Below are 11,508 nucleotides of genomic sequence, written 5' to 3'. Positions count from 1 at the left end.
TTTTTTTTTTTTTTTTTTTTTTTTTTTTTTTTTTTTTTTTTTTTTTTTTTTTTTTTGTTCACAATCTCAGTCATTGAAGTTGAACTCTACTTCTCCTGTTCGTAGCAGATGCTATTTATTCGCAGTTACTACGTATCTACCACTTAATTGTTTAACAATCTGTAGGATTCTATGTGCCTTAGACTTATGCTTTTAAAGTAGAACTTTCTGTCAACCCCACTTTGAGCCAGCTTGATTGTGACATCCTTATCTCTGATATGTATTTTCTAGCCTTTTTGAGTATAATACTAAAAGTTCCTTTGCTATATTGCTTTATAGCCTTAGAAAGATGAAACTCGTCGGGTTTTAGTGTATTTGAATGTATATTTCAATGGAAATACCTTTTGCCTCTTTGCCTCTATTCAAGACAATTTTGTACCAATGAAGATGTTTTACCTACTTTTCTTTTGTTAATTATTTTCTATTTGAACTGCGAAACTATTCTTTTATTTGAACGTAACCATTTGACCCGTGTAATTCTCTAATTGGAACCGAAAGAGAAAATGATGGCGCTGTTTTACTGTAAATGCAACTGTCGAATATAGTTAGGGAGTATATTATGTTATGTGGTTATAAATAGAGGGGGTGGGCAAAGAAGAAGGTATTCAATTGGTTTGGTTTAGGGCTCGAGTGAGAGTGCTCAAGAAAGGGGATGTTCTAAGTACCTCGAATACTTGGGTTATCGTGTAGTTCTATTATCTTTTACATTGCAATATATTTCGAATTCTATCATAAACTAACACGGTTATCAATTTTGTTTCACATTGCTCAGCAGCATATTTAACCTTTACTGTTTCACCACTAAAGCTATTCTACCAAATTTCATGTTAATGTTAAATTCTTGCATTTTCTCTTATTTTAACTATGTTTCTGGAAGCCATCTGTTTGATGTTCCACATGATCATACAACTTATAAGAGATGACCATCTTCCAATTTCAGCAAATGATTCGAGTGCCAAGAACGACTGGAAAGGCACATGGTGGCACAGCAGCTTTACCCATCATTCAGGTAATTGAATAGCTTCATTGTGGGATTAATAATATACGCTTAATCAAAGAAGTTGGATACTTATTTTGTAGCTCTGATTAATATTACCCTGTGAAATGTAAAAGTGTGACTGAGGGTAAAGGATGTTAAAGTCCGTATGTTAGCACATATTATCCGCTTTGGCCCGTTACGTATCGTCGTCAGTTTCACTATTAGGGAGAGGTTTCCACACCCTTGTAAGGAATGTTCGTTCTCCTCTCAAACTGATGTGGGATCTCACAATCCACCCATTTTGGGGGCCCAACGTCTTTGTAATGGGCCAAAGCGGACAATATCTGCTAGCGGTGGGTTTGGGATGTTACGAAAGGCCACCCTTTCTTGTTTGCATTTCAGCCATGGGCTTATAATCCTGCTATTCCATTGATGATGCTTGTCTTATCCTTTTTTTAAGTCTTTTTTCTTGACAAACCTGATGTGGGAAGTACAGTATATAACGTTGCCGTTATTATCAACAATCTTTATTATTGTGCATGAGTTTTGTTTGATCATGGTATTCATGTCAGCTCCATAGAGATTTATTTTATTTTATTTTCAATATCAAACTGAGAGAGGTTTTTGCAGGTTTTGTGGCGGCAGACAGTCCATATTCATCAGAAAACTCGACGGGCACTTATTATTTTGAATTCTCTAGGGCTTTAAGAACCTCAGATCGCCTTCAACAGGTTAGAAAGCCTTCTGATGCACATATATTTAGACAATTCATGTTAGATACTAAAAGAAATGGCTTAAAGATGCCCAACTAGTTTATAGTTCTCACGACTTTACAAACAACGAAATTTATTACGGACTATACTTCTTTGTACCGTAGTCCCGTGTCAAAAACATTTTTAAAAGCCACCAAAATTTGATCACTGAAAACAAGAAGCGAAAAATCTGGAACGGAGTAGTTTTTATGAGCTTAACTTTTCGTAACAAAAATGAGAAAACTCGAAACAAAATGGTTGTGAAACAAAGATTGGCTTGCCCTACCACACACACCTGTTTAGTGAGATTCATTCTACTTGTTTCCAAATGATACCTGCATAATCCACAAAACCAAAGCGATAAAGCTCCAATTACATCATAGATAATGTAACGGCTTAAACCCACCGCTAGTAGATATTATCCTCTTTGGGCTTTCCCTTTCGGACTTCCTCTCAAGGTTTTTAAAACGCGTCTGCTAAGGGTTCCAGCGCTGCCACTTGCTCCCCTCTCCAATCAATGTGGGATCTCACGATCTCCTCCTTTCAGGGTCAGCGCTGGCACTCGTTCCCCTCTCCAATCGATGTGGGATCGTTCTCACAATCCACCCCTTTCAGGGCCTAGCGTTGGCATTCGTTCCCCTCCCCAATCGATGTGGGATCTTACAATCCACCCCTTTAGGGCTCAACCAGCGCGGACACTCGTTCCTCTCTCCAATCGATGTGGGATCCCACATATAAGCTCCAATACATCATAGGAATTACGAGAATTTTGGTTCTTTCATTATAAATTTGTAGCTATTTTGGAAACCTTTTCAGATTTTTGCAATTGTCTGGATTATATCGATTTGTTGTCACCTGAAAACTGCAGGATGCTCAATTCGTCATTGGTGGAACAAGCAAAATGTCAGCTGCATTTTGGTATCCAGTCGACGGGCAGCCATGGCATGCATCAGGACACTACTCCATTCACTGTGATTGGACACCCATGGATATCACTTCCAGTACTTCAAAATTAACCTCATTATCAGGGGTTGGCTCAGGAAGCTCTGCAAGCATTTTTGCTCTCTTGATCTCAGTAATCTCTTTGTGCCTCTCTGTTGTTGTTGTGTACAGACTCTTTAGACCTCCTCAGAATGTGGCTGTCGAGTACAGAGTTCTTAGACCTCAGAACGTGGGCCTTACTTCCATGGACAACAACAATCTTTAGAGTAAGTGCTTTTGGATTGTACGATTGATCAACATTTTGTGTACTTCACAGATTATATGTACTTCCAAAGCTTTTCAGTTTTTGTAGTTCCTTATGGGCTAACAATTTTTTTACTACAAGGTTTCCATTCTTAGTTTATTATAAAGATGTCCATTTTGAGTTGAGTTGGATTAGATAGCGAAAGAAACACAGTGTATGGATTTGTTCGTGTAAACTATATGGTTTATTATTAAAAAATAAAAATAAAATAAAAAAAATAATGGAATTACATGAAACTTATGGGGTAGACATGTTAGAAATTGGAAATAATGGGGAAAAAAAATAATATTTCTACTTTTAAATTTTCAATTTTGCATCTCATTTTCAAAATTTTCTTGAATAATTTTTTTTTTATAATTATTTTACTAAATTTGATAAAAGTTTTAAAGGGAAAGTTAGAATTTAAAATTTTCAAGGGAAGTTAGAAGAGAGCTGAAAGAAGATCATATTGGCTAGAGTTGGGCTGGCTCAAAGAAGACAATATTTTTTAGCGGTGAGCTTAAATTGTTACAAATGGTATTAGTGCTAGGCATCAAGCTGAATCTCAAAGGGAGGTGGACACTAGAAGGTGTGTCAGTGAGGACACTAGGTCTATATCCAAAGGGAGGTGAACACCATAAGGTGTACCAGTGAGGACACTGGGTCCCGAAAGGAGATAGATCGTGAGATCTCATATGAACTTAAACTATTACAAATGGTATCAGTGTTAGACATTGGGCTGAACCCTAAAGGGAGGTGGACACTAGAAGGTGTGTCAGTGAGGACACTGGGTCTTTACCCAAATGGAGGTGGACACCAGGTGTACCAGTGAGGACATTGGGCTCTGAAAGGAGATAGATCGTGAGATCCCACATCGATTGGAGAGGCATTATTTATAAGTATGTGAAAACCTCTCGTTTTAAAAACTTTGAGGGAAAACCCATATAAGCTAGCAATGAGCTTGGACAATCTTGAAAGAGAAAGTCAAAAAAAAGAACAATATCCGTCCGCAATAAACTTGAGCTGTTACAATATGATGATATTAGTAATGTTAATTACTTTTCCTTAACAAATGAATAAATATGACAATAAGGTTTGCAATCTATTATAATTTCTCTAAATTAGAGAGGATTCCTATAACGATACCGATTATATTTGATAACCGATTATATTTGATAAGGTTAGATTAATATGCAATTGAGTAAAAATTTATACAATTTTAAATAAATTTGAGAAATTTACATGGAATATTAAAAATATAACTTAAATTATAAATTCAAAATTTTCAAAATTTACTTCTCTAATAAGCATAGAATTAAAAATTAAAAATTTTATTAGATATAAAATTCAAATTCATATTTAATAGGTATCTAATTAAAAAAAAATTATTAGACCAAAAAAAAATAAAAATAAAAGATCAAAGATTAAGACATAAAATCGATTTTTTTTTTTAATTTAATGAACAAAATTTAGATCAGCGTAGAATTATATATTATATATAAAAACTTGATTTTTCAGAAAAAAAAAAAAGAATTAAAATCAGTCTTATAATTGGGCCGGAGCCTTCCGTAGATGAAGTCCGGCCCATTACACTTGCCCGTATGGAGATGAACTGTTTTCTACCTGGAAACGGAAACGAGGAAAAAAATAAAAAATAAAAAAATTCAAACGAAAACCTTGAACTCGAGATTCCTTCTATTTCGAACAGGAGGGCCACCGAATTCAGAAAAGACTTTCCAACCGCCAGATTTATTGTCTCTGCAGAGAAATTCGCGACCTGTAAGAAATCTCAGGTACTTTTTGCAATTCTTCACGCTCGAATCCGTAAGGCTTCATTGAAGTCATCCCCACAGTTTGTTGCCTAATTCGACATCTGGTTTGGCGGGAAAATCTCGTTGTTTGGGCTTTAGTTTTGATAACTGGACGATTTAACTTGATCTATTGATTGTGTTAGCATCTTGAGAGGTCATGAATCATTTACTTCTATGGTTTGATTGTTCGATCGTAATTCAGAAGTTGTTTGTAGATTTCAGTTTATTATTGGTAGATACTTCAGAATTGCTGGTGTTTAGATGAGAGATGTGTTTTTTTTTATAATTTATTATATATATATATATAGTAATAATTGCATGAGTTTCTTGATTTACTTTTTTCATATACTCGTGAATAGTGTGTTTCTTGGTTCTGAACAATCCTGTATGTTAAAAAAACAACTGCCACCTACCTTCATATGCTCGTTGATGGCGCTGCATGCATTTCCAACTTCGGGATCGGTTGAATTTTGTTAAATGGAACAATATTACTGATTCTGTAAATTTGGAACTGGAAGGACTTGTATCAACTATGAAGTACCAGGGCCTTATATTCTTCTTTATGAATTCCTGCAGTGGAACTGTCTCTAGGTCGAAACTGAAGTTTCGAATCAATGGCAAGGATCAAGCCACAAACTTTGCTTCAACAAAGCAAAAAGAAGAAAGGGCCTTCGCGGATTAGTCTTACCACAATTGTCACATGCAGCTTGATTATCGCTTTGTTTGTGTTTTTCCTGCATACCACATATAGGCATTGGTCTCATAGGTTAGTAACAGCGTTGTTATGTTCCTGGAGTTCGTATTCTCATTAAATTTATGAGAGTTTCAATACTTTTACTTTATTGATTAGAATGTTTAATGTTGGTTGAGACTTGAATACAGATCAACATTTTTTGGTATGTTAATGTGGAATGAGGCTGCGAGAGATATCTTTTACTGACTTAACTTTTCTCCCGTATCCAATTCAGGTCCAATTTACAATCAGAGAATGTTTATTCAGGTTCTGAGGTACATAGGTCAATTTTGATTCTTATTTTAGAATGACTTTGATGATTCCTACATTATTCTGTTAGCATATTCATTTCTCTTCTTCATTTCTAACGTTCTAACTGATAATTGTTGATATATTTGCACATCTTAGTGCAAGTTTATCTTCATAACATAAGGTTTTCATCACACTTGAAGAGCATGGCACTATTTCATGATTTATCTCCCCTTTCTAAGTCTTCTCATACTTTGCAGACTGAAAATGCTGTGTTCGATGCGAAAAAAACAGATCTACCTGGATATGCTGTAGGTTTTCCCATTCCTGTCCCTGTCTGCCTTATGAATGTTTAGTTTTTATCTAAAAAAAGAAAAAAAAAATCCCTTCTATTGCTGTATGAACTCGTGAATGATAATAATTCTCATGTTTTCTCGCTGTTAATAGGCTTTCAGTACTTCAAAGGGCTCAATTGTTGTGGAGCTTTACAAAGAAAGTGCCCCTGAAGTTGTTGATGAATTTATTGATTTATGGTGAGCATTATAAATACGTAATATTCCATTGTCTATACTGTGGAGGGTCTGCATTTCATTTTCTTAATAGTAATTGGAGGATGACATGTCAAATTGAATGTTGCCAATTTAACACCCCCTTCCAGACTCGAAGTTCCAAAAGGGGTTGTATTTTTCATTTTACTCTTGCATGACATAATGTTCACTCAAAACTATAATTTTGATAATCTCCCATCTTTTCTTTTTCTTTTTTCTAATTATATTACCATGTCCCTTGGCATTAAACATTCGCCTTTGAAATATTGGTTTTTCAGTCAAAAGCATCATTTCAATGAAATGCTGTTTCAACATGTGGTGAAACATTATTCAATTCAAGCGGGCAACAACCAAGATCTTGGGGTTGCAGAAGATTGGATTCTGGGAGGAAAACATCACAGTCAACCTGATGCAAGGTTGTTGTCTTTTAATTCATTGTTGATGGTTGCTATTGTACAGTTTTTCAATTTCAAATTATCTGATAGTTAGCATTTTTTATGGTCAATCAGTTTGAAACATGATGCCTTTTTAGTTGGGACTCCAAGGGGGAAATCTAAGAACAAAGGATTTGAGATTTTCATTACAACTGCACCAATTCCAGATCTTAGTGAGAAGCTGATCGTCTTTGGGCGAGTAATCCAGGGAGAACACGTTGTACAGGTGATAACTTTGCTTTCTGTTGTTTGTTGTGAGTACTTCTGACGTTTCCACTTCTTATTGAGTTTATTGACAGAGAAATTTCAATTTCAAATTTCAGACCTAACTGAACCCTTCTGCTAGAACGTTCTTTACATGAGATCTTCTAACAGACCTATGAATTATCCATCACGCGATTCCAAATTAAGTGGTTTCCTGTTTCATTTTAGTTGGTTGTCCTTGATTAGCTAGCCATTTCTGCAAGATCATCTGTTGACCATCATCACATTATATTGATGTTCGTCAAGCATTTTTATTTCTCAGGAGATTGAAGAGGTGGACACCGATGAGCATTTTCGACCCAAATCTACAATTAAAATAAACAACATTGCCCTGAGAATGAAAATATGAAAGGCTGCCTTGCACATCGGAGTGCCTTTGGCATATTGGGCTCCTACCTTTCAAGTGAGTGTTTTCCTCTTCTCCTAACCTCCATATCAGTTCGTAGGGATAATTTTCCTGATGAGACATGACTCGGAATTTTCATTCAAGTATTCGTTCGGCCACGTTACTGCAGTGTTAGCCTTTGGTGGCTGGGCTAGGAGAGGAGCTTTTCAAATTCCTTCATCTTTGTGTAATATGCTTTATTTGGGGACGTGATTTGGTAGTGTCACTTGTTTTATAAACTTTGAAATGTTATACGGCAGGTGATTGGATTTTTGAGTGGCCATCAGACTTCATCATGGAGATTCTTTTCACTTCTCTTTGGTGGTAGGCGTTAGTACATCAGATTGGCGAATGGATATCAATTTGATATAACAAAATTTTCGTATATTCATTATTGGAGTTTGTTGTGATCGATGCCCATTACATGAAAACTATATTATCTCACTTTCAGATTATTGAGGTTATTTGAGCTAAGATGGTTTAGTGAGATGAGATGCCTTATGACTGATGAAGATCGAATCTTCAGACTCCAAGAAAATGGGAGTTTGATGATCTAAGTTTTCCTATTACATCGTCTTAGTATTGATCTTGAAAAAGTAAAAACGTTTTTCGTTCAAAATTTCAGTAAGAGTAATGCCACTAACTCTTGTCAACTTCTTCCTACCCAAGGTTATATATTGCAAGCCATTGTTGTTACTCTCTTACTTATACGTCTCTGGCTTAGCTCACTTGTCGTTGGAAAGTGAGTGTCGCACAATCGTAAGTCCGCTGTGACGAATATTCCATTACGAAACACTATTTATTATGTCTATACTAAATTAGGAAAGTAAAATCTAAGCTTAAAGCATGAAGCTAATTAATCATCAATTAAACAACGTCATTAATTCTATTATTTGTTTTAATTGAGAGCCAAACTTTGTATGTACTTAAAAATGGGTATGGGGCACTTAAGAACACATTCAAAAACATTTCTTCCATCAACGTCTCTGCAATTATATATATCTATCTAACTTCGTTTAAATGTGCAGAGAATCAATCAATGAACAAAATGCAAACAGACCTAAAACCTACAGATTGATGCTATAACAATCTAGCACCTACTTTCTGTCAACTGCTCTTGAACTGCTTTGTAACACACAAGACTGCATAGAGGTAGCTTCGACTTTGAATCCCGATACTTGTATGGATTCGAACACGATGGCCCTGCACAGTTTTCCCGCCGAGGAGGATAGCTGAAAACGAACATTGTATAGGGATTTTCAGTCAAACGAAAAGCATGCTTTGGGGATAAGTAGGGCGTGAAGAAGATGAGTGATACCTGCACGGTCGAGAATCAAATATGCTCGGAAGACCCATATCGTTCGGAAACGTCACCACCGTACCAGAAGGACCCATGACCCATCTGATGGTGTTTGATAATAGCTTCTGAGCATTTGCAGCCTTCTCCTGTGGAAATTGAGGGAATAGAATCAAGCTGATGTTCTTGTACTATATAAAACACCAGCACAATTAAGAACTTATTAGATCGGATCGACCCTACACAGTACCTGAGCTAATTCTTCCTGGCGTTTCTTCTTTTTATCTTCCCGCTTCTTTCGGCTTGAATCTTGACCGAGTATCTTTCTAATTGCCTCCGCCTAACAGGCTTAGATCCATCAGGAACAATGTCGAATGGATATGAATGATTCATAATGCAAACGTTATGGTGAAGAGAACAAACCTCGGATTCCCTAGCAGCCTTCTCGACTTGCATTCTCCGTCTTTGCGCAGCTTCCACCTTCTTAAGTTGCTGTTCCACGTCGGTAAGCTTCTCTTTTTGCTCTATGAACAAACAAAACGAAAATAATTAGGTTACAACTGAAGTAAATGAAAAGCTGATATTAATGTGGAAAGGTCCATATAGAAGTCGCTTACTTCTGGGTGGAGCGGGCGGTAATCCATTTGGGAACTCGATCAAAGTAGCACCTCGAGTCGATGATGCATCTTTGCTAGATTGAAGAGCTCTTTGACGAGTGGTGAGAGTCATTTCTCGCTTACCATCCATCAACGTGTCGATGGATTCCTTCCTCTGCTTCTTATGGTTCGCTTCAACGACGCCATCAGATGCTGATTCTTCTTCTTCCTCGTAATCTTTGTCATCAGACCCCATTTCTGTTCTAGCCTTCTTCCCATCTTTGTCATGCTTCAATGCACCATAATTCTCCATGCTAGAAATGCTAGAGAGTTTCCGCTGCTTCTTGCTCGGTCCTTCACCATCATCATGGTATCCCACGGAAGCTCTCGAAGTCTTGAGCTTCTCCAAATACCGTATCTCATCATCATCATCATCATCGAAATCTCCATCAAGAACACGCTTCTTCGAGGCTCTTTTACTCTTCCGAAGCGACTCTGCTCCATGCTTCCCAGAAGAATTCCTCCCCGACGTCTTCCCTGTCAAAGACTCCTCCTTTTCAAGACCAAAACCACCTCTAGAGAAGTCCCTCCATGGAACTCCGTGCAATCCGCCTCTTCTTTCCGAAGGGGAATGATTTCCATTAAAGGTTTCCTAACACATTAGAGAGAATACTATATCAGTTTCAAGTGTTCCAGTTCGAACAGAGAACTTATTTGGTTATAACCTACACAATAGCACTAACATAAACGTCCGGATAAAAAAACGTTTCCAAGCGTTACCAAGAATTTAGTCATCAACCCCACGATCAATACTACTTTATAACTCGATTACTTAAACTTAATCACATAAACCTCCTACGAACATGAAAAGAGAACAAAATCGACGCAGACAAAGTGCAAAGAGCAAGGATAATATCGGTGCATCGACTAGCGAAACAGTGTCTCGTACCAGAACATTGTTCTTGTGTTGCTGCCTATGAATATCTGAAGGTTGAGAGCTCTTTGAAGAACTTCCTTTAGACGAGCCGTTGGGAGGGGAAGTGGCTTGAATAGTGCGAGTCACCCCGCCAACCTTAAGCTTAACCTTCTTGACCTTATTATCGTTTCCTACTCCTTCGACGTAAAGTCCTTTCTGTCCAGAACTTGAACTTTCACCACCATACCTTCCACCATATGGATCAATGCTGCTCGACTCCGATTCAATACCATCTGATCCCTTGCTCGTGCTTCTCCAATTAGCAGGGGCAAGGACACCTTCACTGCTGCGTTTATTATCACTAGCATTCCGTCCAGGTTCGCTACGGTAATATGAATTATAACTTCCATCCTTTTTGCTTCTTTTAAGAAAATGTTCGTTTTCGGCCCCGCTAGCAGATGAGCCTCTAGATACACATTGATTGAGACTTAATTCTTTTCTCCTAGAAGCACCATCACCTCCACCATTCTCATCACTAGATAACTTGACTGCATCATCAGAAGGCGGTGTTGACGATGAAGGTGAAGGATCAAGACCTTCGGTAAATTGCTGTGACTCGAGTCGAGGTCTACGAGAAGTTCGACTCCTTTTCCTCCTCATGGTAGAGTTTCCATAAATCCCCGAAGTCCCGAACTCTTCCATAACCGATTTTTTTCCCTCAATTGGTATAAGACTACACAACAATAGGCCTTAAAAACCAAATCACAAGAACAATAGCAGGTTATTTCAACACTCCTGAAAAGAACCAAAAAACAGTACCTTCAGAAGAATGTCTTAAACAGGATAAATCCACAGCCATTCACAAAACACGATTCAGAGAAACAAAACATATACCTATACATATACATATACATATACATATACATATACATATACAACACTAGAACACAGAGAAAGACATCACATTAACAAACATCCAAACTAAAACTTAAGAATAAGAACAAGAACAGGGAGAGACAGAACGAGAGCAATGATTCAAGGAATCAAAGCATGAGGAACAAAACTCAATCCGCGATCAATTGCAGCCTCAACAATGACAAACCAAAAGAACCCTCAGATTAATGTGAGAAAGAGAAACAATCCATTCACAACCCCTCCAAATCATAAGCCAAAAACACAAATCCCTTATAAAAAAAACCCACCAAACATGCATCGTTCCTCACAAAGAACCAAAACCAAAGACAACCCACCAAGCCAAAACCTCAAAAAAAAAAAAAAAA

At 37.2% G+C, this 11,508-nt stretch overlaps 3 protein-coding genes across 6 annotated transcripts in view; 2 read left to right on the top strand and 1 right to left on the bottom strand.

Moving 5' to 3' along the window:
• LOC111460667 overlaps window positions 1-3,147 on the top strand; it is a 5,453-nt gene extending 2,306 nt beyond the window's left edge. Inside the window, exons 6-8 of the mRNA XM_023103883.1 lie at window positions 980-1,048; window positions 1,649-1,749; window positions 2,639-3,147. Coding sequence (XP_022959651.1) covers window positions 980-1,048; window positions 1,649-1,749; window positions 2,639-2,977 — 509 coding nt within the window. The 3' untranslated portion in view covers window positions 2,978-3,147. The remainder of the gene's footprint in view (window positions 1-979; window positions 1,049-1,648; window positions 1,750-2,638) is intronic.
• A 1,504-nt stretch (window positions 3,148-4,651) lies between these two features.
• Window positions 4,652-7,931, top strand: LOC111460669 (peptidyl-prolyl cis-trans isomerase CYP21-4-like). Of its 4 annotated transcripts, none has more exons than XR_002713452.1 (9): window positions 4,652-4,788; window positions 5,383-5,572; window positions 5,775-5,814; window positions 6,049-6,099; window positions 6,236-6,321; window positions 6,615-6,752; window positions 6,846-6,996; window positions 7,297-7,437; window positions 7,680-7,931. XR_002713452.1 is itself a non-coding variant. In XM_023103885.1 (8 exons), the coding sequence occupies exons 2-8, from the start codon at window positions 5,421-5,423 to the stop codon at window positions 7,381-7,383; spliced, it is 705 nt and encodes a 234-aa protein (XP_022959653.1). In that variant the 5' UTR covers window positions 4,652-4,788; window positions 5,383-5,420; the 3' UTR covers window positions 7,384-7,895. The 4 variants fall into 4 exon arrangements, 2 of the variants coding, with proteins under 2 accessions (XP_022959653.1, XP_022959655.1); XR_002713451.1 differs by having other exon boundaries at window positions 7,677-7,931; XM_023103885.1 differs by having other exon boundaries at window positions 7,297-7,895.
• Window positions 7,932-8,328: 397 nt separating this feature from the next.
• LOC111460665 overlaps window positions 8,329-11,508 on the bottom strand; it is a 4,284-nt gene continuing 1,104 nt past the window's right edge. Inside the window, exons 2-7 of the mRNA XM_023103882.1 lie at window positions 10,262-11,023; window positions 9,334-9,964; window positions 9,140-9,240; window positions 8,967-9,056; window positions 8,738-8,865; window positions 8,329-8,651 (exon numbers count right to left, since the gene is read on the bottom strand). Coding sequence (XP_022959650.1) covers window positions 8,510-8,651; window positions 8,738-8,865; window positions 8,967-9,056; window positions 9,140-9,240; window positions 9,334-9,964; window positions 10,262-10,930 — 1,761 coding nt within the window. The 5' untranslated portion in view covers window positions 10,931-11,023 and the 3' untranslated portion in view covers window positions 8,329-8,509. The remainder of the gene's footprint in view (window positions 8,652-8,737; window positions 8,866-8,966; window positions 9,057-9,139; window positions 9,241-9,333; window positions 9,965-10,261; window positions 11,024-11,508) is intronic.

Source organism: Cucurbita moschata, unplaced genomic scaffold, assembly GCF_002738365.1.
Source record: "Cucurbita moschata cultivar Rifu unplaced genomic scaffold, Cmos_1.0 Cmo_Scf00024, whole genome shotgun sequence".
Taxonomy (NCBI): domain Eukaryota; kingdom Viridiplantae; phylum Streptophyta; class Magnoliopsida; order Cucurbitales; family Cucurbitaceae; genus Cucurbita; species Cucurbita moschata.
This window is presented reverse-complemented; position numbering and strand designations above follow the sequence as displayed.

Excerpts from the sequence above, each read along its gene's own strand:
- LOC111460669 (XM_023103885.1), top strand. The coding sequence starts at position 5,421 with ATGGCAAGGATCAAGCCACAAACTTTGCTTCAACAAAGCAAAAAGAAG. Across the intron at positions 6,322-6,614 it reads GATGAATTTATTGATTTATG|TCAAAAGCATCATTTCAATG; the intron begins GTGAGCATTATA and ends TTGGTTTTTCAG. Across the intron at positions 6,997-7,296 it reads AGGGAGAACACGTTGTACAG|GAGATTGAAGAGGTGGACAC; the intron begins GTGATAACTTTG and ends TTTATTTCTCAG.